Below are 20,834 nucleotides of genomic sequence, written 5' to 3' on the forward strand. Positions count from 1 at the left end.
AAATGTTTTCAAACTTTTTATTCTGTCAAATCTGGGACACAGGAATGTTTTGTCAACAATTAAATAAATAAACATTCTAAAGACATCAATGTTTACAAACACCAATGATAAACAATAACAACCAGATGAATGATTTCTAAATGTGAAGGTTTTATAGACCAGTGTGGTGATTCATTCTATTGATTAATGACTCTAGGTTACAGGTTACAGGTAGGTTACAGTGGTGTTTAATCAGTAATATTTACAATCATATGATATATTTACTCACTACTAGAGAGTTATTGTCAATGTTTTAATATGGTGTCCTACTGAACATGACCATGATTTGAGTGAACATCATGTTGTGTTTGACACAGGGACCATCTGACACAGAGACACTGAGGAGTCATAATAAACCCTAAACCCTGGATAGAGGGGCTCAGTGAATGTGGTGTTGAATGTGTACAGGTGGGTCAGTGTGTCAGAGGAGACCCTGTAGAAGGACAGAGTGCCGGCTGGCCAGTCCAGATACACTCCTACTCTGTGGGAGTCTGAGGAGGTGACAGGTAGGACAGTTGGCTTATTATTGTGACAGACAGAGTAACTGTCAACATAACAGTTCAGAATCCAGGACTTGTCATTGCGTCCAAGCCAACAGTCATCACCATATCCTCTCCTGTTGATTCCTTTATATGTCACTCCTATCCCAGCCCCTCCCCCACTCCACTCTACCTCCCAGTAACAGCGTCCAGACAGACCCTCTCTACACAACACCTGTGGCAAGTCCTCAAATCTCTCTGGGTGATCAGGATACAGCTGCTCCTCTGTCCTCCTTGTCACCTTTCTGTTCTCCTCAAACAGAGAGAGGAATCTGTTTACTGTGTTTGGGTCCAGTGTGAGATCACAGACATCTGATGGATGAGACCAAGACACAATATTACACATCATCATCATTCATATTATACACACACATGCAGAATGAAACAAATATGCACAAACGCACACACATACATACACACACACACCAGTTGTATATTTCTGTTCTGTATAATAAATCACATACATTTCTTCAGTCCTGATTTCAACATCCACTCTCCACCATGATCCATACTGTGGAAGAAGCAGAGGAGCAGACTGTCATTCAGTGACACACAACCTGTCTTACACACACACACACACACACACACACACACACAACCCCTGTCCCCAATCACACAAACATCAATTATCTTTTCCCATCACACATATCCAACACAACCCAACCCTAGCCCCCCCCCCCCCCCCCCCCCCCCCACACACACACACTCTCCCTGTCCCCCATCATAAACAAACCATGCTTGGGTTAGACGATGAATCAAATCATGATCTAAATTGCCATCTAGACTTGGACTTTTTACAGAAAGAAAATTATAATATGTAAGTAGAGTAACGGTTCCATTCACCAGTGTGAATTGGTTTCCAACGTTCCCCAAAAACAGCCGTTCATAAAAAGATGATTGTTCATCACTAGTCAGTCTGTTAGAGATCAAACATTAGAGGTATTTTACCCCTTTAATGTATGAAACAACACAGAAGAGTCAGTCTCAGAATGAACAATATAGACCACATGGAAAACGGACAACTGACTCTGATTGACATCAACTTTAAACTAAGTGCAAACATACTTCATACAGGAGAAAAAGTCATTCAAGGCTTGATTGCATTTTGCACACAAGTGTTTGAAAATCACAAATCCTAATTGTTACTGCAATCACAAAAACACACACACACACAATCCATATAACTTCTTCGTTTTTTATTAAACGTCCTCCGTTCTCCCAGAACATGTTTCCTGCCTTATCTCTGCAACGTAAAACCCTGAAAACACACAAAACACAACCCCCAATAACACACCATACACAACCCCTCCTCCAATAACACACCATACACAACCCCTCCTCCAATAACACACCATACACAACCCCTCCTCCAATAACACACCATACACAACCCCTCCTCTAATAACACACCATACACAACCCCTCCTCCAATAACACACCATACACAACCCCTCCTCTAATAACACACCATACACAACCCCTCCTCTAATAACACACCATACACAACCCCTCCTCCAATAACACACCATACACAACCCCTCCTCTAATAACACACCATACACAACCCCTCCTCTAATAACACACCATACACAACACCTCCTCCAATAACACACGATACACAACACCTCCTCCAATAACACACCATACACAACCCCTCCTCTAATAACACACCATACACAACACCTCCTCCAATAACACACCATACACAACCCCTCCTCTAATAACACACCATACACAACACCTCCTCCAATAACACGCCATACACAACCCCTCCTCCAATAACACACCATACACAACCCCTCCTCCAATAACACACCATACACAACCCCTCCTCCAATAACACACCATACACAACCCCTCCTCTAATAACACACCATACACAACCCCTCCTCTAATAACACACCATACACAACCCCTCCTCTAATAACACACCATACACAACACCTCCTCCAATAACACACCATACACAACACCTCCTCCAATAACACACCATACACAACCCCTCCACTAATAACACACCATACACAACACCTCCTCCAATAACACACCATACACAACCCCTCCTCTAATAACACACCATACACAACCCCTCCTCTAATAACACACCATACACAACCCCTCCTCCAATAACACACCATACACAACCCCTCCTCTAATAACACACCATATTTATTTTTAAAGTGGTGCGGCAGGTTCTGGGGAACTATGGACCCTGTGTTCTGTTTAGAAGCAGAGGTCAGGAAGGGGAGGGGTACTATGGACCCTGTGTTCTGTTTAGAAGCAGAGGTCAGGAAGGGGAGGGGTACTATGGACCCTGTGTTCTGTTTAGAAGCAGAGGTCAGGAAGGGGAGGGGTACTATGGACCCTGTGTTCTGTTTAGAAGCAGAGGTCAGGAAGACACAGGTGAACAGGGAGACAGTGATGGATGTCTTTTTACACAAGGAAGAGGGGTGATGAGGTCCAGCTGAGATTGTATGGGAAGGATTTGGAGAGGGTGGGGGTCTTTAGATTCCTTGGGGTGTATTCTGATTCCAGACTGACTTGGATTGAGCATGTTGAGAGAGTTGAGGAGAAGTGGATAAATGTATTGTCTGGACTGAGATGATGAGGAGGTGGCAGGAGCAGTGGAATGGAGACACTACAGACAGACACCTGTTCAGAATACAGGGTGTAGTTGGGGATGGAAGGAGGGCAGCTAGGAGCAGAGTGGAGGAATCTGTGTTAACTAGACTGTGGGTGGGACACAGTCATTTAAACAATACATTACATCTGATAGGGAAACATCCAACAGGTCAGTGTGACCATTGTCAGGAAGTTGAGACAGTGGATCATGTGTTGAGGCAGTGTGGGTGATATGAGGGGGAGAGGATGAGATTAAGACTGGGTTTAAGAGAAGAAGGGATGAGTTGAGTTTAAATAATATTTTGGGTCGGGTGTGTTCAGTCACAGTGTTAGAATATTTATTTATATTTCAGGGGAAAACTGAATTTCATGGATACAGTAAATAATGTTTTCCTCAAATTAACAATTATTGTTCCTGCTACCCAAATTGATTACAGGTACGCAGGTCTGTATTTGACACATATTATATAATGCAAAGAATATGACAACTTAATACCACATCACTACAGGACTACTGATAGAGAAAACATCTACAGGACTTACTTGAGTTTCTCCAGTCTCCAGTGTGGATCCTCCAGTCCAGCAGAGAGCAGTCTGACTCCCAAGTCTCCTGGGTGATTGTAGCTCAGATCCAGTTCTTTCAGATGTGAGGGGTTTGATTTCAGAGCTGAGGCCAGAGAAGCACAGCCTTCCTTTGTGACCAGACAGCCTGACAGCCTTCACAGAGATTATCATGATTTCACAAATGACTCACATTAACAAAGTCTCTGAAATTTGAAGTACTGATGGGCAACCAAGGGTTTTTAAGCCCTTTGAAGAATTACAAAAATATGAAATAGCGACTAAAGATGAATTCAGTAACTAAACTAAAAGTTCACAATAGTGACATCTTCTGGTCAGCAATAAATAATGTGAGGTTATGAGTTCAGTCAGAATGGGGGGGTTGCCTCCCAGGTAACCATTTATTTGAAACTGTTTATCCATAGTAATGTTTAGGATAAAGTGTCATAGCATATATGAAATGAAACAAGTTATTTGAACATTAATTGATAGTGTCTCATGTCACTGCCTGTAACTCATGTCCCCAACATCACCTATTTGACCAACCTGTTGTAGAATGTACATAAACTGGTGAGTTAGGTGTCGAGGTCAGTGAGTGAAAGCAACTTGGCATCCAAGACAGAACTGGGAGCATTTTGCAACAAGGTTTAAAAAAGGCATGTAATCAAAGATTCAGACGTCATTGATCACAAGGTTTTGAAGAAGTAACTTCCCATTTAGAAACTACATGTTTGAAATCTATGACTAAATTTAACAACCTAGCCCCTGCTAATTAAATCACAATTAAAAAGAAGCCAGGTTTTCAAAAGAAAACTATTTACAAAACACGATTTCAGCTGCCACTCTGCTATTGTTGATCAGGAGATTGAACTAAACTCTCCAATCAAGGGTTGCTTTGAAATGTCAACCCATTCTAATCCATGTTAAAGGACTGAGTCTTGTATCGGTGTAATACCATGTGATTGATGACGTACGAAGCCTCATTTGATCACATGCTTTTTCCAAATCCTCTTGTAAAATACAGGTTTCTATGGTTGTTTGGTGCTTGAGACATCCAAACAGCGCCCTCTACTGGTCACCTTATTTAGTCATTTATTTGTTGTTTGCATTTTAAGTCCATCGATGCCCCAGTGGGTAGTGTCACCGACTCTCACTCTGTGACTTGTTATGGTGCCAGATCATGATTAACTTTTTTAAGTGCAAACGATACTGTTTATTGATTTTAGATAATTGTTTTTATTTTGTGTATCTTATGACACTCTTGCCTTAATAATACAAAATATTACAATGGATGCATAGTTGTGTTGTCTGGAAAGGCAAGAAGAATGTGGATATGAACCAGGCATTTTAATTTCCCTTCAGAAAGCACACGTCTACCCACTGTACCACAAAGTCATGTTGGATACTGTGGAAAATACATCTATATTTCAGTTTTTCTCAAATGCTAAAACACAAAAGCCAATCCTCTAAACCAAATGACCAGTTGTCTAAACACATTTACTAAATCTAGCCATCATTTTCCAACATCATAAACACATTTAACATGAAGACACAATTCACAAAACACAATCCTCCGTTCTCATAAATCTTAACACATTTTTCCTTGCTAAAACACAAGTTGCAAAAGAACTCTGCTCATATTCTCAAATGAAAGCTCATGTGATGCAAAATGCTTGCCACAGTCAGCAATATTTGAACACAATGAACACACCTGACGTCATTCATTACACACAACGACTCAAAACTGAAGACACTTGTTGCTAATGCTGTGACCACATGTATAAAAGCAAGTTCAGAGTGCACAGTTTGCTGAAGACTCCAAACAAACACAATGGATGAAGGCAGAGTCAGGGGAAGAGGAATTCGAATCAGAGGAGGAAGAGGAGCAGGCCAACAAGGGAGAGGAGGAGGCCAACAAGGGAGAGGAGGAGGCCAACAAGGGAGAGGAGGAGGCCAACAAGGGAGAGGAGAAGGACCAGGAGGGAGAGCAAGACAACCTCGCACCATCATTACGGATGAGATGCGAGCAACAGTCATTGACCATGTCATTGTCCATGGCATGTGTGATGGTAATTCCATGTATCGACACTCGGAGTAAGGGACACAGAGACAAAGTTCTCTTCGTACATTATAACCGTTTTATTAATTATTATGCACAGAGACTATTATGAGAGACACGTCAACCGCTTACACACACATAATCGTCTGAGGAGTCTCTAACTCAATATAGCTCATTCAACCGTATATATCACATAGAAAAAGGGGTGTGGTAAGATGCTGCTATCTGTCTCATGTCAATCAAACACATTCCCTTTGTTCTATCACACAAGTCAAATGCTTTGAGCGCAACTCTGCGCGACACAAAGACCTACGTTACGAGTATGTGCAAGTAAGTATACATCCATGTTCACAGTACAGTTAGTGGACATACTGTGTGGCTCAGTGGCCTACATTACTTCTGGACAATACTGTGCTACCTGATTGACTGTTGTTCTGAACACCTGTGCACTTTCACATTTTCACAGAGGATATAACAGTTGGACGCGATGGCCAGACCTCATGAGTACCTCTTCCTGGATGAGGCTGGCTTCAACCTGCAGAAACGAAGGCAAAGAGGCCGTGACATCATTGGCCAAAGAGCCATCACTGAGGTTCCTGGCCAATGGGGGGGTAATATTACTCTTTGTGCGGCCATGGGTTTGGAGGGGCTTGTCCACCGGCATGCTGTCCTGGGGTCTTACAACACCCAACGTCTCCTCATCTTCCTAGAGGAGCTAAAAGACATCCTCCTGGACCGCCAACAACACCATCCTGGGCCCGCACATCACATTTATGTGATCATTTGGGACAATGTACGCTTCCACAGAACAAACCAAATCAGAGAGTGGTTCACCACCAACAGTAACCACTTTTTAAACGTCTGTCTGCCACCCTACTCCCCTTTCCTGAACCCTATAGAGGAGTTCTTCTCATCGTGGAGATGGAAGGTTTATGACAGACAACCATACACTAGAGAGAACCTCCTAAGGGCAATGGAGCTGGCCTGTGTTGACATCCCAGTGGAGGCCTTCCAAGGATGGATTCGCCATTCCAGGGCGTTTTTCCCGCGGTGCCTGGCAAGAGACAATATAGCCTGCGATGTGGATGAGGTGATGTGGACCGATGCAGCTCAGCGACATGATGCCGCACAGTGATTGTGGTGTGTGTGTGTGTGGTGTGAATAAAGTAAATAAAAAAACGTCACACCCTGATCATGTTTTCAAGAGTAATGTTGTGTGCAATAGATTCTGTTTTTGCATTGAGTTGTGTTACAGTAGTGTACATGCAGAATTTACTATAGATTTATACTGTTCATATGAAACTCACAAATCTAAATGCCTAATCCTCTGCATAGATCTAAGAAGATCCATTACTGTAAAGTTTCTAAAAATATGAATTGGCAATTATGAAACAAAGAACCTTCTCACAAATTGACCATTGTGTTTTCAATTGTTTTGCTGTAGTGTGTAATGATGTGTATACTGTTTACATTTTTGAAAGCTTCGAGCTGCTCTTTTGGTGTGAAAGTCTGAGTTTTGAAGTGAGAAGGTGTGGTTGTGTTTATGTACCTTTAGAAAAGGGTGTTGTGTTTAGACATTGGGGAACATGGAGGAAACGTTTGTGAAATGTGTTTTAGCATTTGAGAAACTGTAATATAACTATAGTCTACAATGTTGTTTTTTTTTTTTACAAAAGCCTGTTCACACCATTCATTTGTGTATTCTTATTTTATCTTAAATATTTTTATATGCATAAGTAATGGGTAACTGCTGAATGAAAAAGTGCACGTTACAGTTTTTTCTGAATGCTTAAGCGCTAATCGTGATTCTTGTAGCACAATTTCTAAAACTATTAATACGTATAGCAAAACCACTCACTGAGTTTGCAAAACTAAAAGCACAAACACTGCTTTGCACTCAGTTTTCAATTTTGTAACACACACTTTGCAAAACTGTAGGCACAATTCACTGCACAACACTTTTTTTGCAGAACTTTAAACACAACTCACTGCTTACACTCAATCACCACATTTCCAACAAACTCCTAGCAAAATTCTACACATGTATGGCTATCATTAACACCATTCTGCCAACTGTCTGGAACACTTTCACATGTGAAAACTGTTTTAGATCATTAGTTCACTTTGCAATCAGCCTAAGCACTATAAATAAGCCACAGGTAAGCTGTCTGTGTGGAGTACAATGGAAGGAGCAGTAAGAGTGAGAAGAGTGAGAATCAGAGGAGGCCGAGGGAGAGGACGTGGAGGTGAAGAAGTTGGAGGGTTAGAGGCAGTTAGAGGAAGAGGACAAAGAGGAACAAGAAGAGGACGAGGAGGGGAAAGAGGAAGGGTAAGAAGAGTAAGAACTAGAATAACTGATGACATCAGAGCTACAATAGTGGACCATGTCATCAACCATGACCCTGAGGGAAGCTGGCCAATGGGTTCAGCCTAATCTGAGCCGCTACACTGTGGCAAGCATCATTAGGACATTTCCAAATGAGAATCGGTAAGTACTTTGTAGCACTGCCATACTCTAATGAGAAACACAACAGTACCATACATGCAAAAATACTGGAATTGTTACTTTACAGAATTGCTAGATGTCCAGATGTTGGGGGCAGAGGAAGAAACTAAGTCGTGTACTTGCGCGCCACAGAATGAGAATATGTGGCCAAATGCAGAAGACCGGGCAGATTAGAAGATTACTTTGTTTTTTTTATTATTATTCCAGTGCTTTTTCTGTTTGTATATCTTGCAGCAATGTCCTTTTACAAATAAAGTCTTTACTGCAGCAATTCTGTCTCTGTCTTTTTTTTTTTTCATAAACTGTACATTCTATAAAGCTACTCTAAGATGGTCATTCATTTTTTGTATTGAATTTCTGCAGCATAAAATGCATGCATTTACTAAACCCAACAAAACAAAAATGTAGAGAGGCATCAAAAGAAACTGCAGTGCAAAACACAATCTATGATCAATACAATATACTGTCTATTGTATAAGGGCAGACCTGATACATAAAATAATGCAGTTTCTGTAATTTTAGCTGATGATAGTGTTTTTTTTGTCATTGTGTTATGATTGACTAAATGTTCCTGTTGGAAGAGAACATGTGTTAGTGTTTTGAATAATTATTTGATTTTGAAACATGTTTGCAGTGTTTTGTTAGACATAGTGTATTGTGTTAGTGTATTATTGTATTTTGTAAATTAGTTTTGGAGTTTAGTTTACAATGTGTGATTTTGAGCATGAAATTAACCGTTTTGCCAATTGTGTGTTTTAGGTGTGTTGGTGCGTTAAGAGTTTAGGAAACTTGTTAAATGTATTGAAAAAACTGTCATAGCGATTGTAAAAAACTGTATTATTCCAGTGCTTTTTCTGTTTGTATATCTTGCAGCAATGTCCTTTTACAAATAAAGTCTTTACTGCAGCAATTCTGTCTCTGTCTTTTTTTTTTCATAAACTGTACATTCTATAAAGCTACTCTAAGATGGTCATTCATTTTTTGTATTGAATTTCTGCAGCAAAAGAAACAAAATGCATGCATTTACTAAACCCAACAAAACAAAAATGTAGAGAGACATCAAAAGAAACTGCAGTGCAAAACACAATCTATGATCAATACAATATACTGTCTATTGTATAAGGGCAGACCTGATACATAAAATAATGCAGTTTCTGTAATTTCAGCTGATGATAGTGTTTTTTTGTCATTGTGTTATGATTGACTAAATGTTCCTGTTGGAAGAGAACATGTGTTAGTGTTTTGAATAATTTTTTGATTTTGAAACATGTTTGCAGTGTTTTGTTAGACATAGTGTATTGTGTTAGTGTATTACAGTTTTTTACAATCGCTATGACAGTTTTTTCAATACATTTAACAAGTTTCCTAAACTCTTACAGTTTTTTTCAGTCGCTAACAAGCGTTTGTCCAAACAGTAGTCACATTTTCAAAACTCTAAACACAATTAGCACAGCATCGGTCTTTTGTGGCCATACCATTCACACATTTAATGTCGTTTTCACACAATATGCAGTCAGTGAACCCATTTCCACAATGCTTACATTTTCTTAACAGACAAGCTATACCTCCCAACAAAATTATGGATTGTTTTTGTAGTATTTACAAATGTTAACACACAACATCCCACAATAGCAAAAACAATATTCCAAACCTTAAATACAGTATAAAAACCTCTGCTTCTGAAATGATATCAGTTAAAAAACAAAATATATCAAAAATATATCTCAGCTGATAATAAACAAACAATTGAATAATTGACACAGCTGATTTATGTTTGGTGAATTGGGCCAACCACAGCTGATTCCAGTCTGGCTTAGACTCAGTGGCAGGGGCTTATTTTTTCTATTACTATAAAAGGAGGACTTTAAGGAGTGATGTTTTTGGAAACAGTAACAGAAAAAGACAAACATTGTAATGTCTGGACGAGGAAGAGGAAGAGCAAGGGGCCCAGGGAGAAGACCAGGTCCAGTGAGAGATGCAGAAGGAGGTGCAGTGAGAGGTGGAGGTGCAGTAAGAGGTGCAGTGAGAGGAGCAGTAAGAGGTGTAGTGAGAGGAGCAGTAAGAGGTGCAGTGAGAGGTGGAGGTGCAGTGAGAGGAGCAGTAAGAGGTGCAGTGAGAGGTGGAGGTGCAGTGAGAGGAGCAGTAAGAGGTGCAGTGAGAGGAGCAGTGAGAGGAGCAGTGAGAGGTGCAGGTGCAGGCCCAAGGAGAGGGCAAGGTAGAGGTGTAAGAATGCGTGGTGGTGGCATTCCAAGGGCTGCAAGAACAGTAGTCAGTGATGAAATTCATGCCACTATCATTGACCATGTAATCAACCACGGTCTCTCACTAAGAGAGGCTGGTGAAAGAGTCCAACCCAATTTGAGTCGGTCAACGGTTGCCTCCATTATTCGCATCTTTCAACAAACCAACAGGTAAGTATTGCATTTTACATGGTTTGTTTCTATTCTCATTTGACATGTCAATAAGGTCATACAGTAATGCATATGTTGATATTTTTATTTTTCTCTACAGAATGCAATGTGTTCCACCCTCTGGGGGAAGAGGAAAGCACCTCAATAATGATCAAGAGCTTGCCATTGTAGAAATGGTTGTTGCAAATAATGCAATTAAACTGCATGAAATAAAAACTAGAATTGTGGAGGACCATGAGATATTTGCCAATATAGAAAGCATCAGCCTCACAACCATTACGCGGACATTGTCCAAACACCGAGTGCGGATGAAGCAGCTCTACACTGTTCCCTTTGAAAGGAACAGTGAGAGAGTCAAGGAGCTACGACGACAATATGTCCAGGTATAGTGTATATTCAATTCAATGTCCAGTTATATAACTTTTGCACTTTGCAAGTAGGTTACCTACACAGTAATAGGTTACAGTACAGTATGGTAGACACAGTAATGACATGACTTAAACTTTGTTTCAGAGAGTTATGGAATTGGAAGCCAACCAGGCCCCTCATGAATTCATTTACATCGATGAGGCAGGATTCAATCTGTCCAAAAGGCGTCGACGTGGACGAAATATAATTGGAAAAAGGGCCACAGTTGATGTGCCAGGACAGAGAGGGGCAAACATTACTATGTGTGCAGCAATGGCAAATACAGGATTACTCCTTCACAGATGCCAGGTTGGACCTTATAATACTGAGCGCCTCCTTGCGTTTCTTAATGATCTCCACCAGCGCCTGGTACCAGAGCAGGGTCAGGAGGGTGAAAACATGAGGACCTTTGTAATTACCTGGGACAATGTTGCTTTCCATCATTCACAAGCAATAACAGCATGGTTTGAGGTCCACCCAGTACTGGTGAGTCTCTTCCTTCCACCCTATTCACCTTTCCTCAACCCCATAGAGGAGTTCTTTTCTGCACGGAGGTGGAAGGTTTATGACCATCAGCCACATGACCAGATGTCCCTACTTGAAGCCATGGATGCTGGATGCAGGGATATCACAGTTCAAGATTGCCAAGGGTGGATCCGACATACCAAGCGGTTTTATCCCAGGTGCATCGCCTTAGATGATATCAGATGTGATGTTGACGAAAACATGTGGCCTAACCCTGAAGATCGCAGGGATTAGATACATAAATTTTGTGCCATTTTTAGTTCCCCCCCTTTTTATTTGGGCTTTTTGCTGGGTTTTTTTGGTCAGAATGCTCTTGTGTTTCATGGATATTTTGTAAATAAACCTTGAAAATAAAATAAACCTTGTCTGTTCTACTGTACCTTCTTTGGTAAACAGTTACTGTAAGAAATAACTGATTTGCTTTTTACTGGAATGCGTTTGAATGTGAACATTACTGTACATGTGCACATACAGTTCCAAACCAATAAATTTAGTGTAAACGGTGGATTGCATGTTACCTGAAACATAAAAATCTATGCAGTTTTTATAATTTTAACAATAGCCAGAATTTTGAAACCTGGTGTACTTCGTTTGACTGCATGTACCTTGTGAAGTGAAAACAAATGTTACTCTTTGACAGAATTATTTCATTTTGAGTCAGATTTCCAGTGTTTTGGTAAAGTTAGTGTGTGTAGAGAAAAACATGTTCTGTTTTGAAATTAAGAGTTAGTATATATTTAACAATAGGTGTTTTTGAGAAGAAAATGAACAATTTGGCCAATTGTGTTTTGTAGGTGTGAGTCTGTGTTAAGAGTTTAGAAAAATTATCTAAAGTATGGGCAAGCGCTTGTTAGCGATTGAAAAAAACTGTAATAAACAATAAACAACAATGGATTGCTGAACTAAGCCTTCTCAAAACAACAGTAGATGTTTCCTATCAGGAATATATAATAGTAACAAAACCTTGAGAATACGTTTTCATTCAAACTTACTCGTTTTCACAATTCAAAAACCCCGGATAGTTGTGTCTATGGTGAGACTCTTTGTCCATTAATGAAAGCATGGGGGCGCCGGAACACTGTCTTTAGACCTGCCTTCCTTGCTTGTTCAACTTTCGGCCACACAGCCATCCGTGCCTCTCTGTCTTCCTTGGTGAGGTCTTCTGAGAAGCGGATGTTGAGATCCTTGCAGACGGGGTGAAGTTTGGTGACCCGCCAGAGTTCGTCCCTGAAGTGGCGTCCTGTGAATTGCATAATAATCTGTCGAGGGCGGTTGGTGTTACTCTGCCCCAGTCGATGCACCGAATCCAGGATGAAATCCATCTTCTCCCTCCACTGTGGCACAATCTTTCCGATGATATCAGAGAGAATTTGTCATGTGTTTTCATCTTTTCCCTCTTGTAAGCCATTCACTCGCAGGTTCCATCTTCTTTTATAACGCTCCAGCTCCACAGCTTTTTTTTCCACTTCTACTGCTCTTTTCACCAGATCTGTGTTCTCCTCTTTTAATTGTTTCACCTGGACGTGCAGTGTTTGGTACTGTTCTTTACAATCTTTGATCTCGGCAGAGTTAAAATCTACCGCTTTCGCGATGTTGGCTATGGTCAGCGTGTTCTGCTTTAGCTCTGCTTTGAAGTCCTGCATCATGTTTTGAAGAGTGCCGATAGCAGCCAGGATCGCAGCGTTAGAGGCGTCCACCTCATGGGCTCCAGCAGTCACGACATCGTCTGGTTTTGACTTTTTCTGTGGTGCTGATGGTTTGGAAGGAGATGTTAAGGTGTTTTTGGTTCCTCTGATATTAGTGTCCATCCTTTCTGGACCACCATAGTCGTGTTCTTGGAGAGCCTTCAGTTTGGCATTAGCTTTTGTGCTAGCCATGTTATGGCAATATCGTATTCCAGGAGGTGCTCCGGGTCACTCACACGTTATTGAATTATTATAATAAGTTTCTTACAACTTAACATTTGATATTTCCGTGTTTTTGTTGAATTAAAAGTTCATTCCGTTGATTTTTCTAGGCTTTGCTACTCAGAGCTATTCACATTGCGTCCAGTCTCTCCGTCCATCTTGAGCCACCCTCGCGATATTGAAAAACTTGCGTGCGGCAAATCGTCCCGGTCTGGACGAGGTCGTCAGGTGAAAGGTCATCATGTGGTTCATTTTATTTACTTATAAATTATTATTCATTAATTTTACTAATAGTTAGATTTGGGCAGGCCTTCACAAAAGGGCCTTTAATTACATTATTATTTTTTTTTTTGCCTAGACAAAAGGGCACTTTGGGCAAAGGGGCAGGTGTTTAAGCAAGTACTTACTTACTCTTTAGCAGTGAGGCAAAAGTACAGAAATGTGTACAATGTTATCTGTGTTTACCTAGTAAAACAAGTACCTGCTTGATGACAGCTCTCTGTTTATTTGTTCAGCCACCGATGAATTTACTATTGCTGCTAACTCAGGAACTAAGTTTAAACTACGCATCTCTTTTCTGGTTCTTTTGGTGGAATCTTTCTTATAGTGAATAGTGGTGGGAAGAACCAGTGATGGGATGTGGCATGCCAAAGTGGGTGCTGTCTTCCTTGCCTTCTCCTCCTTTTTTCAGCCATGGTAGTTTAACTCTGAGCTTGTTGAGCTTGGTCTTTTCAATATTATTTTGTGTGGGTTCTGTGATGGCAATTTCTAAATTCCAAATAGTTCTATGAAAATGGTAGGTAAGACAAGAGAAATCAATTGCGCAATAAACGGTTTTAATCTTGCTTGCAAGGAGAAAGTATACAGGTTACAAAGTAACGGTGGATAGTTTTTAAATAAAAACATCATTTCGACAGTATTTATTACATAGGAAGAAGGGGTGTGGTAAGATGCTGCCATCTGTTTCATGTCAATCAAACACCTTTCCCTTTGTTCTATCACACACGTCAAATGCTATCTTCCCCCACCTTATCCTTCCTGCAATAATGTTTACCCAAAGGGGCCAACTGACCTTACTGCCCCCTTGCTGTATCTTCTCCTATCCTGTCCTAAAACCCATTGATCTGCATCTGGACAGACAATAGATGCCCCCCATGCAAATACCAGATCCCACACATTCCTGTACCTATCTAAACAGTGGGACTCCATCCTTTATACAATCAGAATACATTGTATAAGAAATTTCCACAACAATCCATCCTCTTGATACCATGTCAAACCTTGGTATCAAACCTTAAACAGTTCACTCATTAGGATGTAGACTGCAACAAAACAGTACTCTTTAACAACATGACCCAGTCAATATTATTATCCTTAGTGATTAGAGAACTGAGCAAACTGAAATGTCTGGATCCTCCCTTACATTCTTCTAGATCAGTACCTTCCGTATAAACACCAAGATCACACATTGTCATCATACAGAATCATAACATAGTACAGCAAAACTTTTTTCTTTATGTTAAAATCATCATAAAAACCTATCACTGAATGCATCCTTCAATTTATCACTGTTACAAAGTTCTCTCATGCCAATTGCTCAATTCGCTGAAAAGTCCTCTCCATGGTTCCATTTGGATGTTCTTCCAAAGTCATCACAACTGTTCTGCTCCTTCAAACGTCAGACAGTCAGTTATGAACCATTTCTTTGGCAGGTCGATGTAACAGAACGAAAAAGTCAGACGTATATTCCAAGGTGTTGTCCTTCACAGCTCAAATGCAGACACAGCTCTTGTTGTCTCCATTCTAGCTGCTTTCTCAGCCAGGCCAGGAGAATCTGTGTGTTCTCCTTTGTGAACTCCAAGATGACCAGTTTTAGCTAAAGGTTCTAGAGCTAAAGGCCATGTAGAAAGTGACTGGTTACTAGCACCCGAAAATTCACTTTTCCCTCAGTGACTTCAATTCACTGTGTCTAAAATTTAAACACTGCAATCCTCGTGTAGCGTGTCGTCGATCCCAGGTTCCTCTCTCAGCTACCTGGACAGCAGATGAGATGTACCTGGTATGGACCCAATCAGCGTTGCATGATGTTGTGCAGTAGATCTTTCCTACGCGGTCGGAGGTTGCCTTCTCCATCACATTGCAGAATCAGCAGGACTCGAGTCAGTCCAGCTCACAGGAACCCAGCATCCTGTAGACGTGCGGCACCTAGACGTGCAGCGCTCCAGAGTAGTAGGACAGTCTGTCTGTGTGTCTGTGAGATCCATCTCACCTCAGCCACCTCACAGTCGTCCTTTTAAGCCAAGCTCGGTCTCTCTCAGGGCTCCAACAAGTCCTCTCTTGTTGAATCGCTTTCAAGTGTTCTGTATCTGAATGTGTGAATTATCCTTGAGAAGATTAGTTCCAACTGCACAGTACATCATCACATATGTCCATCACGTTAGCTTGTTGCATCTCGCTGATACATTTGAACCACACACTACCAAACACTCAAACCCTATATTTCCAATATCTCTCTACTTCTTCTCTCCAAATAGATTAGAACAGTTGAAATCAATAACAGTATCGTTAAAACATTAACATCTCTGGTGCTTCTGTTCTGCTAGTGTAGCAAAATAACAATTCCAACCTTTTCTATAGTTGGTGTAACAACCAACACAAAGAACAGAAGAACACAATTTCACATTTCTTATTACTGTTCCAAAAACTCATCAGCTAAGATAGTTTACTTACATTGAGGTACCACTCTCTAAGAGCAGTTCATGAACAATTCTCAGTTCACCTATATAATTTACATCTGATTGTGTTGTATTGGAACTACAATCAAATTCACCCATTGTTTCACATATAGGATCAAATACATCATTTCAAATCAAACATTTCACACCATCTTGAAGGTCAGCTAACATAACTGTTATTTAGCCTAATTTCTCTACAAGATGAAACTTAGTGTGAACTTCTCAATCTCTTCTTATTATCCTAGCACATCAAACACACTCTGAAATCCTGTCATAAATCATGACCCCCCCTTTTTACTCCTTTATCACCACAGGGCTCTCCCTGGAGTGGGGGTGGTTTACTAACCTAAGGATAACAGACCCTGGTCTTGGAGGATTGTCACCTTATCACTAAGGGACACTGTTGTTATCTTGAAACACCCCAGGCATTGACAATAGTAAAACAACCTTTTTTCTCTTCATTCACCTCAAAGAAACCTCTGTTAACCATTAACATTCCAAAGATTGCTTACTAGGACAGAACTTAAATTAGAATTAGAATACCCAATTTTGATAATGTCTGTTTCTCTTCTAAAGAGTCCAAACAAGTAAAAATCCATCTCAAACTGTTTTTTGTGTCAGTGAGTGGAGTGCTCCAGTGGGTCTGTACCTCTTTTTACAATTTAGACTATGTAAGACTTCTCAACTTGTTTACCAGAAATATAACTTGATGCAGAATTATTTTCTCAATATCAATTAAACCATGGCAAAATTTTGTAAACATGTAAGAAATAACTAAATGTGCTCCCTGCACGTTTCTACCCACTTATTCCATAATGCATAAGATTAATATGATTACTTCTAATCAAATATTAAACTAACTGAAAAGTAACACACCCATCAAATTAGTTATTGCTTAGCCAAACCATTTAAAAATGGCAAGATGTATTCTACTCAACCATAACCATGTTAGATTTCACATAAAACATACATTTCAAAAACCCAATTTGACAAACTAGATTATTCACGTAACTTCTTTAAGTACCTATTTAATTTGCTTTGAACTCTAAGTTCATCTCTTTTTCATTTGAACTCTAGATAATCATTTCATACAATCCCCCCCTGCTTTCAAGACAGAAAATGACTTCAAGCTTGAAAGCAGAACCATTATAGGACCGAAAATGAAAAGAAAATTCTAACATGTTTTCAGTAAATGTCGCAAACTGAATATCCAACCAAAACAACCGAAAATAAGAAAAACATCCTTAAAGGAAATTAAAAAACTGTACCACACACACGGTCGCTCGTGTGAAGGAACTCCCAAATTAGCATATCAAAATGTGCATCTACACAGGCAATGGCCAAACTAATTTGAGACCAACAAACATCATGACTCAATTTACCTCCTAAACTCTAGGGAATTTTCTCAATTTTAGATGTAAGTCTACGTCATTCAAAATAGTGGCGGTCAGCCAAAATCGCTACTTCCATGCATATCTCATGCAAAGACATCGAATTTGTTCTAGCAATTAACAATGTTGGATGACTCAAGGTCTCCACCCTTACTACAATTTGATTCGAAATCATAAATGTAAACATTAAAGCAACCAAAAGGAAAACTTATTCTGCTTTCACTTAATGTTTTATCATCCCAAAACTGAACATGTGTTGGTAAAATTACCACGTGTGAGAACAGGCTGAACACTCGAATTTAACCCTTAGTAATATGCTACCTTGATATAATGTTAAGGGTGGCGGAAGCCATCCCAGTGGACCTGCCCACCCTCCCTGAAGCTCTGAGCTCCACACATATATGGTAAGCCATTAGCAAGGCCAAATGTTCCTTTATGGTCCCCAGACCATCCTCTCAATTTAGCCTACATCGTTCGTTAACTGAAGATTTTAGATTTAGTGTCCAACCTATCTAATATTTTCGCAGTTTGTAAAAATGTGCTTATCATTATCTATACAGAAACTCAACATTATGGTGGAAATTAAGAAACTCTTAAGAATGGCACTCCAGGCAGAAAACAGATTTATGACGTCACTATAATCAAGGTACAATAAGAAATCCAAAGGAAACTCAATGTAGCCTTAAACACCTTTACATCAATACCCTATTTGTTCACTAACGTACCATTCCAGAATTCAAATTCCATGAACGAGTATCATGCGTTGGTTTTTAAAAAAAAAACAAGTATTATCCCAGTTATCGTTGGAAAACACTTATAAGAGAACTCCTTTATTTAACCAAACTCAATTTAGCATTTAAAATAGGACGTCTAATTTTAGGTTAATTTAAACGGGGGATAAACTGGCTTTGGCTATTTGGGGAATAAACAGACCGTAGTCATTTTACACTCTTTTGCAGGCTATGACTATATTGGCTGAATCCAGTCTTCATAGAAAACAGCATGTTACCTTAATACTAAAAACTTTTGCTATCGTCTGCATCCCACTCCATACAAGGAGAGAGAAAACACTATTTTAACCCCTCATTACGAAACCACATTTTACCAAATCACAGAATCATCATTATACCAATTTCTAAGCTATCCCTCTAATTATATTTATGCCATTATTTTCTTAAACTCCTAAGTTAGCAGGCTAACACTCCCACGTGTGCAAGCCATCAGGCAAATTCAATTTCAACACAAAGGCAAAGGCCAAAAGAGTAGGCCTCGCATAATAACCATGTTAACAACGCAATGTAAGCGTTCGCCCAAACGCACTCCAAACAAGACGAAACATTGCTATTACAAAACTTCCAAGTTAACACCAACCTCGGTAAACGAGATCCAATATTCTATCAAGGAATACTCAATGCAGCCAATCGGATCCCTCGTGCACAGGGAATACCAAAATGGACAAATGCATTTACTAGATGATGACCACAAACAGAACAAACACATGTGGCGCGTGCATATACAACTTCTGTAGCATACTGATCCAAACCATAAGCTGACCAACAATTGCGGCAATTTACAGGAAAGTATGAGATCCAATCTCAATTGCATATTTAAGTCCAACCTAAATTGCAGACGTTCAAGCAGTCCAACCGCTTATAATCCAGCACTAATCGCAACGCAATAGGTTAGCAGCATAGGAATGGTTGTCAGGCCTAACTACAGTCGCTATTAACCAAAACACCACACTTCAAACATCAACATACAGGAGCACGCTATACTCCATCACGCAGTCCAACTGCTGCACGGGAATTGGTGTCAAGACATGGAACAAAAACGACATGTTTCTAACTACAGCCGCCCTGACTCAAAAAAACTTCTAGTCACCATACTTACTCAAATCCATCTATCAATTTCTACAAAACCATCAAATCATCAACCACATTGTTTACTAAAGCATATGAAAACTGTATTAAGGAACAATCTCACCGGTTGATGCTCCCTCTGGTCCCCTGTCTGACCGTCCGCACCCCTCCCTCAGGCGGTTCAGCGTTCCTGCGTGTTCCCGTTGAATCACTCGCGGCAAGGCCAAAGAGATTACGGGTGTGTACACCTGGTGTATACAACTCCCCACTTTTGGAACTTTTCTTGAAACTCGTAGACATGCTCAACACTTCCAAAGCGGAGCAGAAAACGGCCTCCAGCGGCCCACAGCATTTCCACGTTCACAACGAAAAAGTCCACAGAGCTTGGCCACGTTATGACTCCAACGATGCAGTGTCCCGAGCGGGCCTCCAAGGAGACCCACCTATCGGTCCAACTGAACTCCGCGGGGTGGGGTGACGGGCGATCAGAGGAGAACGAGCCATCTAACCTGAGCAAAAAAAAAACTACAACACAGATCAATATACTCCACACTGTCTACACACCGTAGCCTACGCTTTCCAAACAACTTTTCATACGTTACCACGGCCATCTACCTCCAATCAGCCCGACAGGCCGCGCATCCATCACCGAATGAAAACGCCAGTCGCCGGAAAACCTAATAACGCTCAAAGAAACATTGTTCACATGTCCAAACACCATATACGTCAGTGATAATTTTTGCCGGTCCAGCGTAAACACGAGAGACCGGCAAAGATTTACTGTCGCACGTCCCCATGTTTCAGATTTACCCAGTAAATCTACTTTATACTCAACCAACCAGAAAGCGAAGTCAAGCTCGTCAGCCCACAAATGAGATTTTAAAAAGGTCCAACCTTTTACTGCAGATTTTAAACTATAAAGTCCAACTTTAAGTTTTTAGACCGTATTGCGTTCTTGCCTCCAAATTCAATTTCCGCAGGAAACCTGTACTGATCAAGCACGAGTCACAGCTCCCGTCAGGCACTCTTTCTCAGCCCGTCAAAGGTTAAGCCTTTTCTGGACGATACTAGAATTCCAGAGCTTTCTCTGGCCGTGCACGGTTAACCTGTTAGGAAAGGGACTCAAAATCGATCAGGATTAGGATCTCGGACGTGCCCCCAAATTGTGATGGCAATTTCTAAATTCCAAATAGTTCTATGAAAATGGTAGGTAAGACAAGAGAAATCAATTGCGCAATAAACGGTTTTAATCTTGCTTGCAAGGAGAAAGTA

General features: G+C 40.5%; 1 protein-coding gene across 1 annotated transcript in view; it reads right to left on the minus strand.

The window, feature by feature from the left end:
- Window positions 1-405: 405 nt before the first annotated feature.
- LOC117592790 (NLR family CARD domain-containing protein 3-like) overlaps window positions 406-20,834 on the minus strand; it is a gene marked incomplete at its 3' end in the record, with an annotated part of 85,799 nt that continues 65,370 nt past the window's right edge. The window contains exons 11-13 of the mRNA XM_034295442.1: window positions 3,744-3,917; window positions 1,043-1,089; window positions 406-890 (exon numbers count right to left, since the gene is read on the minus strand). Of these exons, the coding sequence (XP_034151333.1) occupies window positions 406-890; window positions 1,043-1,089; window positions 3,744-3,917 (706 nt within the window). The remainder of the gene's footprint in view (window positions 891-1,042; window positions 1,090-3,743; window positions 3,918-20,834) is intronic.

This window comes from Esox lucius, chromosome 11, assembly GCF_011004845.1.
Source record: "Esox lucius isolate fEsoLuc1 chromosome 11, fEsoLuc1.pri, whole genome shotgun sequence".
NCBI classification, from domain to species: Eukaryota; Metazoa; Chordata; class Actinopteri; order Esociformes; family Esocidae; genus Esox; species Esox lucius.